The following is a 19,535-nucleotide window of genomic DNA, read 5'->3' as shown; positions in this document are numbered from 1 at the left end:
GGCACAAGAGCCTCAGCCACTAAGCCTGGGTGCTGCAACTACTGAGCCCAGATGCCACAACTACTGAAGCCATGAGCTCAGAGCCTGTATCCTGAAACAAGAGAAGGCACCACAATGAGAAGTCCATGTCCAGCAAAGCAGAGTAGACCCTGTTCACTGCAACCAGAGAAAGCCCTTGCACAGCAACAAAGACCCAGCACAGCCAGCAATAAATAAGTAAATAATTTTAAATAGTCGCAACAACTTTTTAAATTTAATTCTTTTTTATATTTTATTTTTGGTTGCATTGAATCTTTCTGGCTGCATGCAGTGCTTACTCTAGGTGCACCAAGCCGGGGCTACACTCTATTTGTGGTGCGTGGGCTTCTCATTGCCGTGGCTTCTATGTTGCCAAGCACAGACTCTAGAGCTCTTGGGTTTTAGTGTCTGTGGCCGCAGCTCAGTAGCTGTGCTGCATGAGCTTAATTGCCTCATGGCATGTGGAATCTTCCCAGACCAGGGATCGAACCTGTGTCTCCTGACTTGCCAGGAAGATTCCTAACTGCTGGACTATCAGGGAAGTCTAATTTTTTTTTAAGTGATGATCCAGGAATTCCCAGGTGGTACAATGAATAGGACTCAGTTCATACTACCTAGGGCCCAGGTTCAATCCCTGGTTGGGGAACTAAAATCCCACAAGGCCAAGTATCGAAAAAAGGGGACTTCCAGTAACCTCGAAAAAATGCTGGCCCACTGCCTCTGGTCAGGCTTGAACAAGGTCCTGGTCACAGCGAACGCTGGCCCCCGACCCCTTGGAACATGTGCCCAGAGCCCAGTGGACTCTCTCTTGGAGGGGCTCCCCAATCCTTAGCATTTCCCACAAAGCCATGCCCCCAGAGGTCTCTCCATGGGGGCCTAAGCTACTCCTTAGGGATTAAAGCTTCCTGCACATCCTCTACCACTCAGGACCAGGCCCCGGGGAAAAACGGGGAGCCCTGCTATTCAGGGTACACACCATGGCGAGCCCCACTGGCCCAGACCTCTGGCCTTGGATGGGCCCCGGTACCAGCTGGAGTCAATGCCCAGATCCCAGATCAGATCGCTGAGCTTGCAGATCTGCAATCAGAAGGGATTTGTCAAGCTGGCACTAGAACACCAGTGAGGAACCCGGGGGTGGCCAGGCAGGGTTTCTAGGGCAGCACTGCTCTGGGGAGGAGCCCCGCCCACAAGGGCCTGGAGTCAGGCTTCCCCTGTGCCCCCAGAGCCTCCCCAGTGCCAGTCTTCTCTTTGGGGGAGAATGAGCCCTCCCACAGTTTCTGAACCCGCCTGGGTCCTGGGTGGAAAGATGCAGGAAACACTGGGTCGCTGCTGAGAGTGGCCCTGCGAATGTTCCAGGCCCCAGGGTCTCCTGCCCTTCCATACCTGAAACCTCTGCCTGCTCTGCTCCCAGGCTCCCCAGCCTGCTCCCCACTCCCAGGCTCAAGGCCCCCCGCATGGTTGGGAGGTGAAGGTCCTAGGTTGGGACCTGAATACTTGGTGCCAGCCCCACCCCCAGGCTGGCATTTGGCAAACCCACCAGCCCTGAACTCTGTCCCACTAGATCCCTCAGGAGGGAGAGGGACTTACCTGAAGGGGTCTCAGTGACCACCTGTCTTATTCCTCTTCTGCCCACACTGCAGGCCCCGATCCATGTACAGTGAACCAGGTGACCCGCCTCAACACACGTGGACGCGGTGCACGGGGCCACTGTGGAGCCACCCAGGCAGCTGTTCCAAGAGCACTCCCTGTGCTACAGGGTCCCTGCCCACAGTCACCTCCTTGTCACCTAGGCAGCCGCAGGGCCCTGGAGGAGTGTGGGTGGGGACTGAATTTCACACTGGGAATATACATGTGGTATTACTGTGTTTGTCCTTAGGGTTAAGACCCCCGTGCCGAGTAATGCCTCCAAGTAGCCTAAACACTCCCAGACCTGTGAACACTAGGGTGCGCTTGTCCAGTGTCTGTGATATCATGCAGTCAGGGCTGGGATCCAGTGGGTGGGCTCTCTGGCTTCTTCCGCAACCATTTCCCACAAGATTTCTACTGCACCCGGGGGTGGACCTCGGTGGCACGCCCCTGCCACCTCCCCGCTTCCCAGCCCCAGGGAGTGGCCAGCCCAGACCAACCCACTGGAGAAGTTCATGATAAGTGCAGGGAGGCTGGAGACCTCTGGGGCTCTGAACATAGTCTCCACATCCACAGGCGATCCCTGGAGGCCACAAGGGCTTGGTGACTGAGACCAGAAAGGCTTCCAGCATCCAGTCCGGGAGCCCAGCTGGCAGAAGGGGAGCACCTGGGAGTCTCCACTGCCCCGCTGCCCTCCCCCAGCATGAAAACCCTAAAGAAACAGCAGCTAGAAGTACTGAGCATCTACAAATACGTGTTCTGTTTCCTCTTCATGGGTGAGGGGAACCAAGCTGGGGTCCACTAGGGAAGATGGAAAGAGGGGAGGGTGGAAGAGAAAGGCTGGAGCCCACTGTCACTCGGATCTCTAGGGCCAGGGAGGGGGTGCCCAGAAGTCCAGCTGGGAGACCGGCAGGGGTCTCATTGGTGAGGGTGGAGAAGTCACTGCAGTTTCAGAATCTAAATCATTCTCCTTTCTCCTTTGTACCCAGGCCCTTTCTTTTCCTTTCTTGCCTCCTTTCTCCTCTTCACCTCCCTCTGGTGGCTCTCTGTTCTCTACTCGGTGTGGTTATTCCTGGACCAGGACATACCCCACCGAGGTGAGCGCTTAAACAAGGGCCCAGGGAGAAGAGGTGATAAAGGCTGTCTGTAGGAATTCTTCCCCCGCCCTTATCGCTCTGCTCAAGGAGGAAGGTGTTGTCAGTGGACGAGGAACTGGGCTCTTTGGAAACACCTGAGTGATTATTTCCCCATTAAGGTAACAGGACACCCTCCAAGGGATGCTCTCCCCCTCCCTCTCCCCTACCCCGCCAACTCCTCACCCCTCCTCACCTCTCCCTATGACGGCTGTTTCAGTTCAGTCAATGGGGCAGCGAGTGTGGTGGTGTTTCAAGAGTGAACCGTGTGCCCTTGACCCCATCTTTGATTCTGAACTCTGACGTCTGTTAGTGCGGAGGGAGGTCTTTTCCCGTAAGTCTTCTCTGTTTATTTCCCTCACCCTGTCCCCTGGTCCCCACAGCTGATAAAAACAGCAGAGCTGCCCTCAGACGGGAACTATGTACCTGTCACCCACCCACATGGGATCTTGGCCATCGCAAGCTTCTGTAACTTCTGCACGGAGGGCACTGGCTCCTCCCAGCAGTTCCCAGGGCTTCAGTTCTCGGTGGCCATATTGAACAGGTTCTTCTGCCTCCCAGTCTATCGAGACTATGTTATGTCCTATGGTAAGTCTTGAGCCGAGTGACAGAAGGCAACTCCATCTGGCTGGAGTGGTTCCCACTCACAGCCTACTGCAGGCACTCTGCTTGAACTCACAGTGGAGGGTCAGGAAGTGACTTTGGAGCAAGGGTCCCGCATCCTTGCTGGGAGAGGTGCTGTAGGGTTCATGGACTGGGGGGCAGGGGGACAGGGGTAAGGAGTTTGGAAAGAAAGGGGTGGGATCTCACTCTTCCTGTGCTAAAGGGAGAAGAGCCTAGGGAGCCAATGAGTGGGTAAGATCTGTTCCTGCACCCTCTCTTGTCCACAGGAGTATGTTCCATGAACCGTCAGAGCCTGGATTTTATTCTGTCCCAGCCCCAGCTCGGCCAGGCTGTGGTCATCATGGTCGGGGGAGCCCATGAGGCCTTGCATGCCATCCCAGGGCAGCACTGCCTCATTCTCCGGAACCGTAAAGGTTTTGTCCGCCTGGCACTGAGGCATGGGTGAGCGGTGGCCCACCTCGCAGTGTGTCTGGGGATCTACACTCTGTGCCTACACACCCGCCCCCTGGAGCTGGACTGTGTGTCCCCAGAGCTTCCACCGTGACCACCTCTAGAGGGCGCTCTAGGCAGACCTTGGGTGTTTCCTCTGTGCCCAGCCCTGGTGCCCATTCCCCAGGCTTCCTCCCACGCAGAGAGAGACGGGATCACAGTGCAAATCGCTGGACCCACTGTCTTGGATGCCCACAGTTCATTGCTTTATGAAATCCTTCAAGCAAGACCTTGCAGGCTTCTTTACTTGTGAAATAGGGTGAACACCCACCTTGCCACCATGTTGTAGTTGAGACTGTATGAGAAAATGTATATACAGTGGCCCAGTACACATTCGTCTTAAGAGCCGTGAGTCCCGGACTTCCCTGGTGGTCCAGTGGGTAAGACACCATACTCCCAATGCAGGGGACCTGGATTTGATCCCTGATCAGGGAACTAGATCCCACATGCCCCAGCAAAGACATGGCAGAACCAAATAACTAAATAAAAATATTTTTTTAAAAAAAGAAACATAAGTCCCTTCTTCCAGATCTTTCCTTGTAGTAACATCATTTGGCCTACAAAGTGCTTCAAATGGCCTTGGGAAGTGGGAACCCATGGAGGAAGAATGTGGGGGCCCTCCCAGAGCCCCTTATGTGACCAGCCCTCTTCTTTCTTGTCTCCTCACCTTCCCAGCAGCTCTGGAGAATGACATCTTCAGAGTTAAGGCTTTTGCCCCAGACTCCTGGCAGCGTCCGTTCCAGGTCACCATCAAGAAGTCCGTGGACATTTCTCCTTGCATCTTCTGGGGCTGTGGTCTCTTCTCAGCCAAGTCCTGGGGCCTGATGCCCCTCGCCAGACCCATCACCACTGTGGGTGAGTGCCCGTGTCCAGGGAAGAAGGACAATGTGAGCTGCATAGGCAGCCGAGGCCCCTCCCCTGACCTGTGTCCCCCTGTCCCTGCAGTGGGCCGCCCCATCCCGGTGCCCCAGTGCCCACAGCGCACCGAGGAGCAGGTGGACCATTATCACACGCTGTACATGAAGGCTCTGGAGCAACTGTTTGAGGAGCACAAGGAGAGCTGCGGCCTCCTGGCTTCTACTCACCTCACCTTCTTCTAGGCCTGGACTCACCCCTCCTCACCTCACAGCCCCACCCACCTGCCCCACAGCCCCTGATCCCAGTGTCTGAGCCCCCACTGACTCCACACTACTGTGCAAATAAAAGCCAGTTCTCTCACCACTGCTTGGTAGAACCTTTCTCTAGGAGTGAGCCTGCCCACTCGTGTTCTACCTCCACCCTAACTGATACAGACTTGCTGCCTTAGACTTGCTGCAGGGCCCTGAATTCTCTTCCCAAAGATCGAATCCTGCTACATGAACTTGCATGAGTCTCTTCCCTTGGCTGGGTTCCCTTTTGCCTCTGTAAATGAATGCATCTCCTTAGCTAAGAGTTCTTGAGCATCACAGTGGAGTTGGAGAGGGGAGTTCCCCCAAGAGGTAAGCTTGCAGAGTGGACAGGATTTAAGTAGGGGGAGACCATAGAGTACATGAGCTGCCCTAGTGGCTCAACTGGTAAAGAATCTGTCTGCAATGTGGGAGACCTGGGTTCGATCCCTGGGTTGGGAAGATTCCCCTGGAGAAGGGAACAGCTATCCACTCCGCTATTCTAGCCTGGGGAATTCCACGAACTGTATAGCCCATGGGATCACAAAGAGTCAGACACGACTGAGCAACTTTCATAGGGTACATGGTGAAATACTGCTGGCAAGCATCAAGTGTACCTAACAGCAGGGAGGGTTGGCATGACCCCCAGTGATAGACAATAACAGTGGTACAGTTAAGAACATACCTGCTTCTCCATCTCTTCCCATCCTTATGTAAACTACCAACATTTAACATTTTAAAAACTGGAGACCGACAAAATAAGAGCCAATGACTCGACCACCGTCATCACCATCACCACCACCGTCATTGCAGGCACCTGCCCAGTGAGATGCGAGACGGTCAGTCGAAAGTTCTGAGGGTCCTTATGTGGTGATAGCGCCCTTCGCCTTGTGTCAGTCCTGTCTCCCGATTGGCTTTATTTCTGTATCCATGGCTTAATGAGAAAGTCTTGTTGGAACTAAGTTGGAACTTGTTGCACAACTAAATGCAAGTCTATTTCTCCTCTGCTGTCTTTAAAAATTCATTCGGCGGAAGAGTTTTCCTTGTCTCTGGATAAAAAAATCTTGGCACTCTTGTGACTTACCTGGTATTCCTCAGGTGATGGGTTCTACATTCACTTTATGTTGGTGCCTAGAAATGTTTAGTTGGTGTATCAATCAACACTTGTATCTTCATCTGAGGGTAGCAACTTCCCATCTCCAGCAAGGGCCAACTAATTGCATCCAGAGTGTGTGCTTGGCCAGAAGTGGCAGTTGGGGGAAGAGAGAATAGAAAGGGAAGGAGGGAAGTGTTTTCTCTCCCTCCCTCTCCAGCTTCTGTGACTGGTCCCCTGTGGGTTGGTGTGTGGGGCAGAGGAGGGGAAAATGGCCCCCAAAGTTCTTAACTGCATTGGCCTAAGACAGCAATGGGCTCCAGATATTTGAAGTTAGTTTCTTTCCCTCTTGGGTCCTTTCAAGGATTTTTCAGAGTTTTTTGGAAAGAAGGGACTCCTAGACTGTTGGTGGGAATGTAAATTGGTCCAGCCACTAAGGAAAACACCATGAAGTTTCCTTAAAAATCTAAAAATAGAGCTACCATATGTCCCTGCACACCCTCTCCTTATCAGGAGAAAAACGTGGTCAGAAAGGACACATGCACCCCAATATTCACTGCAGTACTGTTTACAATAGCCAAGATATCGAAGCAGCGTAAATGTTTACTGACAGATTAATGGATACAGAACAGGTGGCACGTGTATACAATGGAATACTCTCAGCCATAAAAATGAATGAATTTGGGTCATTTGGACTGATGGGCTCTCTCTTGGAGGGGCTCCCCAATTCTTAGCCATTCACACAAAGCCCTTCCCTCTGGAGGTCTCCCCACAGAGGCCTAAGCTGCTCCTTAGGGAATAACTCGTCATGCGGGCCCTCTACCCCTCAGGGGTCAGGCCCGGGTGACAAATGGGGAGCCCTGCTGTTCAGGGTACACACACACAGGTCATCCCCCACTGGTCCAGTCTGTCATCACAGGGAGCCAGTCCTGACCGCCACAAAATCCAAGCACTTTCCTCACCCCCAGGTTCCCCAGTCACACCCCTGGCCTCCCCTTTTGGTCACAGCTCTGTGAAGCCAAATAGTGATAACCCTTCCTTGCCAGGGCTCACCGTTGTCCAGTGTGCTCATCATCAGAGGAGGCAGAAATGAAGGCAGAACCCAGGTCATGGGTAGGGCCAGGGGATTGGGCCAAAAGACAGAAAGCTTAGAGACATAGTGTTGAGACTCCCCTCTGCAGAAGGCCAGTCTCCTCCAGTCTTCTCCGCCTGGCTCTCCAGGTGTGTGCCCTCCTGCAATGGATCTTCTCCATTTTGGAGCTTGGTGAGCCCCTGAAACCCTGAGGACCCTGGGCCTGGCTCTCTGCTTCCTGATGCCAAGGTGGGAGGGAGGTGGGGCTGGGATCACTGGGGTGGGATCCTTCAAGGAGTGAGAAAGGCAGTGATTTCCTTCAGGACAGATGGGCCTGAAGCCATGGAGCAGCGAAGGGGGTAAAGGGGGGACCTGGGACTCCTAAACCTCTGGTGTCAGAGTCCTCACTCACACACCCCACCTCCAGCTCAGGGGTGTCTGGCTGCCTTGCTCCTTGTACTCCTGAGCCGGGCCTGGATCCCAGCGGTCCTCAACCTGGACGGGCTCTATGGAGACAGAAGCATATCTCGGGAAGGAGGCCGTGGCTCTGTCTGAGTCCTTACCAGGCCATCTGGAGGCGTGTCCAGGACACTCTACCCATCTGGAACTCTGTGCTGCGTGGGAGCTGGGCTTCCGAGTAGACTCTTGGGACCGTCATCCCCAAAATCCAACATTAGTGCCTCCCCACCTGGGGTGTTCACCCTGTGTCCCCAGCTGGTGAAGAATCACTGTCCTTTCCCCGTGCCCTCCTCCCTCTTTTCTGGAAGACTCGGGCTCAGGTCTTCCTGCCTCCTCCCTCCCCACCAGGTTTGGTGTCCTCTAACAAGGCCAGCACCTCCTATCACTTGACCCGACCTCGGGTCCAGGGAGCCGGGGGGAGGCGGGCACCCTGGAGGCAAAGTGGAGCTTGCTGATCCACAAGAAGAAGGAATTTGTCAAGTTGGCCTTCGAACACGAGTGAGGTGTCCACTGTGGGGGCCTCTGGGGTGGCGCTGGTGGGGAGGAGCCCAGCACCCACAGGGCCGGAAGTCAGGTGCTCCCTGCTCTCCCAGTGCATCCCTGGTTCCATCTTCTCTTGTGTGGAGAACAAGGTCTTCCAGCAGTTTCCAAGCCCGCCAGGCTCCTGGGTGAGATGGGCACAGAAAGCACTGCGGTAGGTGCTGAGGGTGGCCCTGCTGGGCCTCCTCCTGCCCTTCCTCCAGCCCATCCACACCGTCATTGGTAAGCAGTCAGTGAGACCCAGCCTCTACCTGCCCTGCTCCCCGGCCCACTCGCCCGCCCGCTACAATGGGCTCAAGACGCCCTGCATCCTCCCTTCATCGGGAGGTGAAGGTCCACGGTTGGGGCCTGAAATCCTTGCTGCGGCCCTCAAGCCTTGGCTGGCGTTTGGCTAAGGTGCCAGCCATGAACTCTGTCCCAGTTGATCTGTTGGGAGGAAGGGAGCCTGGTCTCCATAATCACTGCGGACCGTAACTGCAGCCATGAAATTAAAAGACACTTCCTCCTTGGAAAGAAAGGTATGACAAACCTAGACAGCGTATTCAAAAACAGAGACGTTACTTTGCCAACAAAGGGCTATGTAGTCAAAGCTATAGTTTTTTCCAGTAGTCATGTACAGATGCGAGAGTTGGGCCATAAGGAAGGCTGTGCGCCAAAGAATTGATGCTTTTGAACTGTGGTGTTGGAGAAGACTCTTGAGAGTCCCTTGGACAGCAAGGAGATCAAACCCAGTCAGTCCTAAAGGAAATCAATCCTGAATATTTATTGGAAGGACTGATGCTGAGGCTGAAACTCCAATACTCTGGCCACCTGATGCAAAAGGCTGACTCATTGAAAAAGACCCTGATTTGGGGGAAGATTGATGACAGGAGGAGAAAGTGGTGACAAAGGATGAGATGGTTGGATGGCATGACCAACTCAATGGACCTGAGTTTGAGCAAATTCTGAGAGATGGTGAAGGACAGGGAGGCCTGACGTGCTGCTGTCCATGGGACCACAAAGAGCCGGACATGACTTAGTTTTTGTTGACTGAACAACAAAAACGGCAACCACACCTCTTATCTCCTATTCCCGTACAGTGGGGCCCCCCTTCTGGTACAAGGAATCAGGTGGTCCACTCCAGGGCGGGTGGGCACACTGCACTCTGTCCAGGTGGAGCGGCTCACACAACTGTTTGAAGAGCACGAGGCTCGCTACAGGGTCCCCAGCAGGCACCTCCTCCTCACCTAGGTTGCTATCAGCCCCTTCGATGACTATGGAGGAGACTGAAATTAAAGGTGGGAATGGATGTGGTATTGATGTGTCTGTGCTTGGAGGTGAGGTCCAAGTGTCTAGGCGCCTCCCAGTAGCCTAGATACTCTGAGAGATCTGAAAACAGACCCAGGGCTCGAGTCCACAATCAGTTGGCCACACACCAGATCACATGGTCTCGCCTGGGACCTCAGAAGTGGGCTCTCTGTCTCCTTCAGGAACCCTCCCCCATAAGATCCTTAATGCGCCTCAGGGCCATCTCGGTGGCAAGCCCCCAACCCGCCTCCCAGCCCCATTCAGGGGAGAGGTTCAGTGATCAGTGTGTGAGGAGGCTGAAGACCTCTGAGGCTCCTGATCAAGAGTCTCTGCCTACACACAGCCCTACAAGCCATCCCAGGAGGCCCCAGGGGTTGTCCACTCAGACCGGAAAGGCTTCCTGGGCTCCTACTGTAACCTTAATCCTTTTTCCCCCCGAGTCCTGGAGCCCCGCTGGCGGAAGCAGAGCAATGGGAAGTCTCCACCACCCCTCCACCCTCCCACAGCATGGAAACCCTGAAGAAACAATGGCTACAAGTACTGAGCATCTCCCAATACGTGCTGTTTCCTCTTCGTGGGTGAGGGGAGCTGGGCAGGAGTCCTCTAGGGAGGGAGGGAGGGGAGAGACTGGTGGGGAGAAGGCAGGAACCCCACTTACCTGGACACCAGGGCAAAAGGAGGGAAGGGCCAGAGGTCCAGCTGGGAGGGGACCAAGGATCTCATTGAGAAGGAAAGGAGCAGTCATTGTGGTGTCAAGATCTAAATCATTTTTCTTTCTCATCTTTCTTCCAGGCACTTTCTTTTCCCTTGTTGGCGTCTTCCTCCTCTGTACCTTGCTCTGGTGTTTCTCTGTTCTCTACTTGGTATGGTTATTTCTGGACCGGGACTCACCCCAGCAAGGTGAGTGCTAAAGAGTCCAGGTAGTGAGAGGTGACAAATGGTTATCTCCAGGAAATCTTCCACCCTTATTACTCTGCCCAGGTAGGAAGGCGTAATGAGTGGGTGAGGAACTGGCAGGTTTGGAAACACTGAAGGGATTATTTCCCCCATTAAGGCAACAGGTCACCCTCCAAGGGATGCTCCACTCCTCCCTGTCCACCTACTCACCCCTCCCTATGATGAATTTTGACCACTCACTTCTTAAGTTCAAGCAATGGGGGAGGGAGTAGGGTGGTGTTCCAGACCCCTCTGGACCCTTGTGTCCTTGACTCCATCTTAGATCCTGAACTCCGAAATCTGTTGCTTGGGAGGGAAGTCTTTTCAGCTGGTATACTGGTATCCAATACTGCTGTTTCCTACATCCTGCCTCCTGCCCCCACAGCTGGTGAAAACAGCTGTCCCCAGAGTGGAACTGTGTACTAGCCCCCCTCCACATAGGATCCTGGGCATCAGATGCTTCTGTAACTTTGCCACGGAGAGCACGGGCTTCTCTCAGGAGTTTCCAGGGCTTTGATTCTTAGTGGCCGGGTTGAATGGCCAGATCCACCTCCCAGGCTATCGAGACCATGTTATGTCCTGTGGTGAGTCTTGAGCTGAGTGACAGAAGGCAACTCAACCCCACCCCGGCCTGAGAGGCACCTACTCACCACCCATCACAGGCGCTTGGCTTGAACACTCGTCAAGTGGGGGTCAGGGAGTGGCTTTGGGGCAAGTGTCCTGTATTCTTGCTGGGAGAGGTGCTGTAGGACAGAGCGACAGGGGTGGGGAGCTTGGGAAGAAAGGGATGATGTCTAATACTTTGTGTGCTAAAGGGTGGGGTGAGGGACTAGGGAGCCAAGGAGTGGATACTGACTGTCCCTGCACCCTCTCTTGTCCACAGGACTGTGTTCTGCAAACCACCAGAGCCTGGATTTTATCCTGTCCCAGCCCCAGCTGGGCCAGGCTGTTCATTCTGGTCGGCGGAGCCCATGAGGCCCTGCATGCCATCCCAGGGGAGCGCTGCCTCACTCTCCAGAATCGTAAAGGCTTCGTCCTCCTGGCACTGAGGCACGGATGAGTGGGGGCCCAACCAGGGCTGCCTTCAATGGTCAGAACCTCACAGTGTCTCTGGGGATCTGCACTCCATCCCTACACACCTGCCCCCTGGACATGGACTGTGTCCCCAGAGCTTACACCGTGACCACCTCTAGAGGGCGCTGTGGTCAGCCCTTCAGAGTGTGCTCTGTGCTCAGCCCTGAACCCCTTCCCCAGGCTTCCTCCCACACAGGGAGACACAGGATCACAGTGCGAATCGCTGGACCCTGGGGCTCCGTCTCCCTCAGCTCACATTCTTTTATGACACCCTCTCACAGGCAAGACCTTGCATGCTTCTTTACTTGGGAAAGAATTAATATTCACTTTGCCACCTTGTTGAGACTGCATGAGAAAATGTTTATAGGACTGCCCAGTACACATTCCTCTTAAGAAATATAAGTCCCTTCTTCCAGATCTTTCTTCATAGCCCGTGTCATTGCTTCACATGGCCTTGGGAAGTGGGAACCTGTGGGGGAGGAATGTGGGGGCACTCCTAGAGCCCCTGACCTGACCAGCCCTCTTCTATCTTATTTCCCTCCCTTCCCAGCGCCTCCCTGGTGCCCATGTACTCCTTTGGGGAGAATGACATCTTCAGAGTTAAGATTTTTGCCCCAGACTCCTGGCAGCGTCTGTTCCAGATCACCATCAAGAGACTCCTGAGCTTCTCTCCTTGCATCTTCTGGGGCCGTGGTCTTTTCTCAGCCAAGTCCTGGGGCCTGGTGCCCCTCGCCAGACCCATCACCACTGTGGGTGAGCGCCGTGTCCAGGAAAGAAGGCCGCTATCTGCTGTGCGTGCAGCCGAGGCCCCTCCCCGACCTGTGTCCCTCTGTCCCTGCAGTGGGCCACCCCATCCCGGTGCCCCAGTGCCCACAGCCCACCGAGGAGCAGGTGGACCACTATCACACGCTGTACATGAAGGCTCTGGAGCAACTGTTTGAGGAGCACAAGGAGAGCTGCGGCCTCCTGGCTTCTACTCACCTCACCTTCATCTAGCCTTGGCCTCACCCCTCCCCACCTCACAGCCTGCCCCCCGCCCCCAGCCCCTGATCCCCGTGCCTGAGACCCCCACCTACTGCCGAGCTACTGTGCCAATAAGAGCCAGTTCTCTCTCCACTGCTCGGTAGAGTCAGATGCCTGCAGAACTCAGGCTCTCCCTCTGCGTGTGAGCATGCCCACATGTAATCCACCTCCATCCTAACGGATACAGTTTCTGCCTTTGACCGAGTATCAGGCCCATACGTTCTCCTCCCAGAAACTTAATTCTGCTGCATGAATTTGCTAAAGTCTCTTCCTTTGGCGGGTCCCTTCTCCCTCTGTAAATAAAGGCATGTACTTAGCTAAGAGCTGTTGGGGAGGGAAGCTCCCCAGAGGGCTTGGCTTTTAAGAGTGAACAAGGTTAGGTAGGAAGAGTCAATAGGGTAGAAGGTGAAATACTATGAACAAAAGCTGATAAAGCTCAGGGGTGCCTGACTGTAGGGAGTGTTGGACTGACCCCCCCATAACAGAAAGATAGAGTTAAGTACATAGCTTATTTCTGCATCTCTTTCCATCCTTCATGTTCCCTGGGGGATGGAAGACCAGATGAAGCATGGATTTATTTTACCAGCATGCAGCCCTACTGCACGCCTAGCCTTCAGTTCAGTTCAGTTCAGTCGCTCAGTCGTGTCCGACTCTTTGCGACGCCATGAATCACAGCACACCAGGCCTCCCTGTCCATCACCAACTCTCGGAGTTCACTCAGACTCACGTCCATCGAGTCGGTGATGGCATCCAGCCATCTCATCCTCTGTTGTCCCCTTCTCCTCCTGCCCCCAATCCCTCCCAGCATCACAGTCTTTTCCAATGAGTCAACTCTTTGCATGAGGTGGCCAAAGTACTGGAGTTCCAGCTTTAGCATCATTCCTTCCAAAGAACACCCAGGACTGATCTCCTTCAGAATGGATTGGTTGGATCTCTGCAGTCCAAGGGACTCACAAGAGTCTTCTCCAACACCACAGTTCAAAAGCATCAATTCTCCTGCACTCAGCTTTCTTCACAGTCCAACTCTCACATCCATACATGACCACAGGAAAAACCATAGCCTTGACTAGATGGACCTTTGTTGGCAAAGTGATGTCTCTGGTTTTTAATATGCTATCTAGGTTGGTCATAACTTTCCTTCCAAGGAGTAAGCCTCTTTTAATTTCATGGCTGCAATCACCATCTGCAGTGATTTTGGAGCCCCAAAAAATAAAGCCTGACACTGTTTCCACTGCTTCCCCATCTATTTCCCATGAAGTGATGGGACCAGATGCCATGATCTTCATTTTCTGAATGTTGAGCTTTAAGCCAACTTTTTCACTCTCCTCTTTCATCAAGAGGCTTTTTAGTTCCTCTTCACTTTCTGCCATAAGGGTGGTGTCATCTGCATATCTGAGGTTATTGATATTTCTCCCGGCAATCTTGATTCCAGCTTGTGCTTCTTCCAGCCCAGCGTTTCTCATGATGTACTCTGCATATAAGTTAAATAAACAGGGTGACAATATACAGCCTTGATGTACTCCTTTTCCTATTTGGAACCAGTCTGTTGCTCCATGTCCAGTTCTAACTGTTGCTTCCTGACCTACATACAAATTTCTCAAGAGGTAGGTCAGGTGGTCTGGTATTCCCATCTCTTTCAGAATTTTCCACAGTTTATTGTGATCCACACAGTCAAAGGCTTTGGCATAGTCAGTAAAGCAGAAGTAGATGTTTTTCTGGAACTCTCTTGCTTTTTCCATGATCCAGCGGATGTTGGCAATTTGATCTCTGCTTCCTCTGCCTTTTCTAAAACCAGCTTGAACATCAGGAAGTTCACGGTTCACGTATTGCTGAAGCCTGGCTTGGAGAATTTTGAGCATTACTTTACTAGCGTGTGAGATGAGTGCAATTGTGTGGTAGTTTTGGGATTGGAATGAAAACTGACCTTTTCCAGTCCTGTGGCCACTGCTGAGTTTTCCAAATTTGCTGGCATATTGAGTGTAGCACTTTCACAGCATCATCTTTCAGGATTTGAAATAGCTCAACTGGAATTCCATCACCTCCACTAGCTTTGTTCGTAGTGATGCTTTCTAAGGCCCACTTGACTTCACATTCCAGGATGTCTGGCTCTAGGTCAGTGATCACACCATCGTGATAATCTGGGACATGAAGAACTTCTTGCCACCTCTTCTTAATATCTTCTGCTTCTGTTAGGTCCATACCATTTCTGTCCTTTATCGAGCCCATTTTTGCAGGAAATGTTCCCTTGGTATCTCTAATTTTCTTGAAGAGATCTCTAGTCTTTCCCATTCTGTTGTTTTCCTCTATTTCTTTGCATTGATTGCTGAAGAAGGCTTTCTTATCTCTCCTTGCTATTCTTTTGAACTCTGTGTTCAGATGCTTATATCTTTCCTTTTCTCCTTTGCTTTTTGCTTCTCTTCCTTTCACAACTATTTGTAAGGCCTCCCCAGACAACCATTTTGCTTTTTTGCATTTCTTTTCCATGAGGATGGTCTTGATCCCTGTCTCCTATACAATGTCACGAACCTCTGTTCATAGTTCATCAGGCATTCTGTCTATCAGATCTAGTCCCTTAAATCTATTTCTTACTTCCACTGTATAATCATAAGGGATTTGATTTAGGTCATACCTGAATGGTCTAGTGGTTTTCCCTACTTTCTTCAATTTAAGTCTGAATTTGGCAATAAGGGAGCTCATGATCTGAGCCACAGTCAGCTCCTGGTCTTGTCTTTGCTGGCTGTATAGAGCTTCTCCATCTTTGGCTGCAAAGAATATAATCAATCTGATTTCGGTGTTGACCATCTGGTGATGTCCAAGTGTAGAGTCTTCTCTTGTGTTGTTGGAAGAGGGTGTTTGCTATGACCAGTGTGTTCTCTTGGCAAAACTCTATTAGCCTTTGCCCTGCTTCATTCTATATTCCAAGGCCAAATTTTCCTGTTACCCCAGGTGTTTATTGACTTCCTACTTTTGCATTCCAGTCCCCTATAATGAAAAGGACATCTTTGGGGGGTGTTAGTTCTAAAAGGTCTTGTAGGTCTTCATAGAACCGTTCAACTTCAGCTTCTTCAGCATTACTGGTTGAGGCATAGACTTGGATTACTGTGATATTGAATGGTTTGCCTTGGAAACGAACAGGGATCATTCTGTCATTTTTGAGATTGCATCCAAGTACTGCATTTTGAACTCTTTTGTTCTCTACGAGGGCTACTCCATTTCTTCTAAGGGATTCCTGCCTGCAGTAGTAGATATAATGGTCATCTGAGTTAAATTCACCCATTCCAGTCCATTTTAGTTCGCTGATTCCTAGAATGTCGACATTCACTCTTGCCATCTCTTGTTTGACCACTTCCAATTTGCCTTGATTCATGGACCTAACATTCCAGGTTCTTATGCAATATTGCTCTTTACAGCATCGGACCTTGCTTCTATCACCAGTCACACCCACAACTGGGTATTGTTTTTGCTTTGGCTCCATCCCTTCATTCTTTCTGGAGTTATTTCTCTGCTGATCTCCAGTAGCATATTGGGCACCTACTGACCTGGGGAGTTCCTCTTTCATTATCCTATCATTTTGCCTTTTCATACTGTTCATGGGGTTCTCAAGGCAAGAATACTGAAGTGGTTTGCCATTCCCTTCTCCAGTGGACCACATTCTGTCAGACCTCTCCACCATGACCCGTGCGTCTTGGGTGGCCCCACACGGCATGGCTTAGTTTCATCGAGTCAGACAAGGCTGTGGCCCGTGTGATCAGATTGACTAGTTTTCTGTGATTATGGTTTTAGTGTGTCTGCCCTCTGATGCCCTCTTGCAACATCTACCGTCTTACTTGGGTTTCTCTTATCTTGGATGAGGGGTATCTCCTCACGGCCGCCCCTCCTGACCTTGAACATGGAGTAGCTCCTCTCGGCCCTCCTGCGCCCGCACAGCCACCGCTCCTTAGGTCCTTAAGCCTAGCCTTAGGGCCACGTAAAATCATTTGCTCAAATAGAGAGAACTGTTGTGAGGATTAAATTATTAAGATTTAAGGAGTTAGTACAGAGGTTGGTTATATGAGCCAATGAATTTACTACGATCATCACCTTCATCATCACAGTCAGGGCATGAAGGAAAGGAGATGCCAACTGAAACAGTCTGAGCGACCTTAGGAGGTCATAGTGTCCTTTGACTTGTGTCCATCCTATTTGCTGACTGGCTTTGTCTGGATCCATAACTTAAACGAGAAGAAGTTGTTCGAAGGTAACTGAGTGCAATTCTGTCTTTTGCCATCTCAGAGTTTATTCAGTGGAAAACTTTTTCTTTTGTTGCTAGATAAAAATCTTGGCAGTCCTGTAATTTATCTGGGCCCTTCTCAGGTGATAGATGAGTTCTACATTCACTAATGTTGGTACCTAGAAAAGCTCAGTGGGATTAGCAAACACTTTGATCTTCATCACAGACAGAAATTTCCCATCTACAGTGAGGGTGAGTTGGCTGCAAGCAGGGGGTGGGAGTGGGGGGGGCACCTGCTTGGCCAGAAATAGAGGCAGTGGAGAGATGTCGCGCCACCCCCTCACTCACCAGCGGAAAGGGAGCCCCCAAGTTCTTGATTGCTCTGTCCTGTGTTCTCTTGGCTCCAGGTCTTTGAAGCTAATTTATTTTCCTTGTGAGTCTTCTCATGGCTTCTTTGGAGTTTTCCCTTAAGGTCCCCTGGGAACTTCCATACCTCAGCATTGGGCCCTGGTTTTCTGCCCTTGGATTCCATGTAGGTTTCCCTGTAGGAACTCCATCACTCTCCCAGGTCAGAGGATGAGAAGAGAGATGGGAGAGAGGGATGGGGAAAAAAAAAACAAACAGCTCCAGGCTTGGGCATCCTTGGCCTGGATACACTTGGAGGGCATCCACTTGTCCACCCTTCTTTCTTGGATGGGCATATCTAGTCAGTCACTCCATTTCTCGCACAAGCACAGCCCCTAAACACTGGGGACATCCCAAGGTCCTTTGAGTCTTGAAGCCTTTCACCACCAACCTGGTTGACTTCCCCTTTGCAGGTAGGGCTCTAAAAGTCCTCCCCAAACCTCTTTCTCTTTCTTCTCCAAACTCTGATCTTATGAGGGGAAGGGGCTCAAGAGTTGCTTTCTCAACCATTGGCTTGGAACACACTGCATGTGATCTGGTCTGGCCCTTTTTGGAAAGCAGGACCTAGTTATTTTATGTTTATGAAGATCCCAGACTTCAAGATCAGCATTGTATGTGTTTTTCCCTGGATTTTTACCCTGAGGGGCAAATGGACTCTCTTCAGTGAGAACCAGCTACCAAGAGCTGGGGTGCGAGGATCAGATCTTCCTCCAAGAAGCCCCCTGCCCTTCTTCCTGGTGAGCAGTAGATGTCTTTCTCTGGAGCAGTGGGGTTGTGCCAGGTTGTAGGTGAGTAATGAGACCTTTGTATAGGAGTAGGGGTGGGGGAGGGAGGTGGGGACTTCATCTCCCATCAGTTCTTTGTCTGCAATCCAAGCCCAACAAAACTGGGGTTGCAGGCGTCGGGGGGTGGTGATGGCCCGAGTCTGGAGAGAAGTAGAAGAAGTCAAGGAGTCCAGTGAGAAAGTGAGACAAGCCCCGGAGGCAGAGATGTAATCAAAGGGGAAAAGTGTTCCCAAGACCTGTGATGCCAGTTGAGCAGGTTTCTTAGAAAAGGGGCCAGATTTGATCCCAATGGAGAGACAAGAGTCTGAAGGGGACATGACCCTCCATGGAAAGCATCTGGGTTGGGGAGGGGCCGCTACATGAAGCAGAAAATCACAGGAAGGTTAAGATGAGGCTTCTGGGTCTGGAAGGGAGACTTGGCATCCAGAGGTGAGTGGGCCAAAGAGAAGGTGCTGTTACTGCTGCGGGTTGTGAGAAGTGCGCTGGGTCCCAAAACTTGGAAACACGACAGGTGTGCCGCTCCCATTAATGTCCCCCCAGGGCCCACTTAAGTCAGGTAAATCCCACTTGCTAATGACTTGTCAGCTTTGCATCCTTCCTGTCCCATGTGACTGGCCACAGGCAGCCTCCCCTACCACCATCCTTCTCTGCAGGAAGACGTCCAAAACTGGGAGGAAGCCATGGGCCATGCTTCTCACCCATTGCTGGGCCCCAGGTAAGCTCTGCTGACATGCTCTGACCCCAGCCTCTCTAAGGGTACAGGAAATGTCCCCTCCCTCCCTTTTCCCTCCTGTCATCTGACTTTCTAGCCCTTCTGCAGCAGACATCTGTCTCGGTTGAGACTTGGTCTAAGGAGCTGCAGCCTGGCATGGAGAAGGGTAGACAGTCCTGGTGGCAGGGCCCTGGCACAATCTCCCTCTGGTCCATGCAGACCACAGACCACATCCGGGCAAGGGATGTGGTACTGAGGTACCAGGCAAATCATTTTAAATGGCCTTTCTTTTTAGAACACTTTGGGGAGTGATGGATGTGCTACTGTCTTCTTAAAAAAATATGCATGTTTATTTGTTTATTTGGCTGTGCAGGGTCTTAGTTGCAGCATGTTGATTTCACCAGTTCTGTCACTCAGGCTCTCCAACTGTGACACGTGAGCTCTGCCAGGCCAGAGTTGCAAGTCTCGGGAGTTGTGTGGGCTTAGTTGCTCTGCAGCATGTGGGATCTTAGATCCCCATCCAGGGATCCAACTTGTGTCCCCTGTATTGCACAGTGGCTTCTTCACCACTAGACCCCCAGGGGAGTCCCCAGAATGGCATTTAGCACATTAGTCCCAGGAGCTGCTGTCATGTGGGCTCCAAACTTGGAACTAAAGCCCCTCAACTCAACTGTCAACCTGGCCAATGGATTCAGACCCAGACCCAGGCCCTCACAGGAATCGAGACGAAACAGGACGAGTTTGAGCCCAGGCCTCAGAGGAGGCAGCCTGTTCCTTCTGGTTCCAGCCTCCAGGTCCTGGGTCCTCAAAGAGAAGTGTGCCACGTGGCTGCCCTGGTGCTGTGACGCTGGTCATTTTGGGGGAGCAGAGATAGGACAACGTTGGATGACATATATTTCCAATG

The 19,535-nt window shown here is 51.9% G+C and overlaps 1 protein-coding gene and 1 pseudogene across 1 annotated transcript; both read left to right on the top strand.

The window, feature by feature from the left end:
- The first annotated feature begins 1,849 nt into the window (after nt 1-1,849).
- LOC123331590 (2-acylglycerol O-acyltransferase 3-like) lies at nt 1,850-5,228 on the top strand. The gene is made up of 7 exons (XM_044935984.2): nt 1,850-2,420; nt 2,634-2,741; nt 2,829-2,899; nt 3,161-3,365; nt 3,668-3,842; nt 4,534-4,745; nt 4,836-5,228. The coding sequence occupies exons 1-7, from the start codon at nt 2,348-2,350 to the stop codon at nt 4,988-4,990; spliced, it is 999 nt and encodes a 332-aa protein (XP_044791919.2). The 5' UTR covers nt 1,850-2,347; the 3' UTR covers nt 4,991-5,228.
- Nucleotides 5,229-6,936: 1,708 nt separating this feature from the next.
- On the top strand, nt 6,937-12,493 carry LOC102394405 (annotated as a pseudogene).
- Nucleotides 12,494-19,535: the final 7,042 nt, after the last annotated feature.

This window comes from Bubalus bubalis, chromosome 24 (assembly GCF_019923935.1).
Source record: "Bubalus bubalis isolate 160015118507 breed Murrah chromosome 24, NDDB_SH_1, whole genome shotgun sequence".
Classification (NCBI taxonomy): Eukaryota; Metazoa; Chordata; class Mammalia; order Artiodactyla; family Bovidae; genus Bubalus; species Bubalus bubalis.
This window is presented reverse-complemented; position numbering and strand designations above follow the sequence as displayed.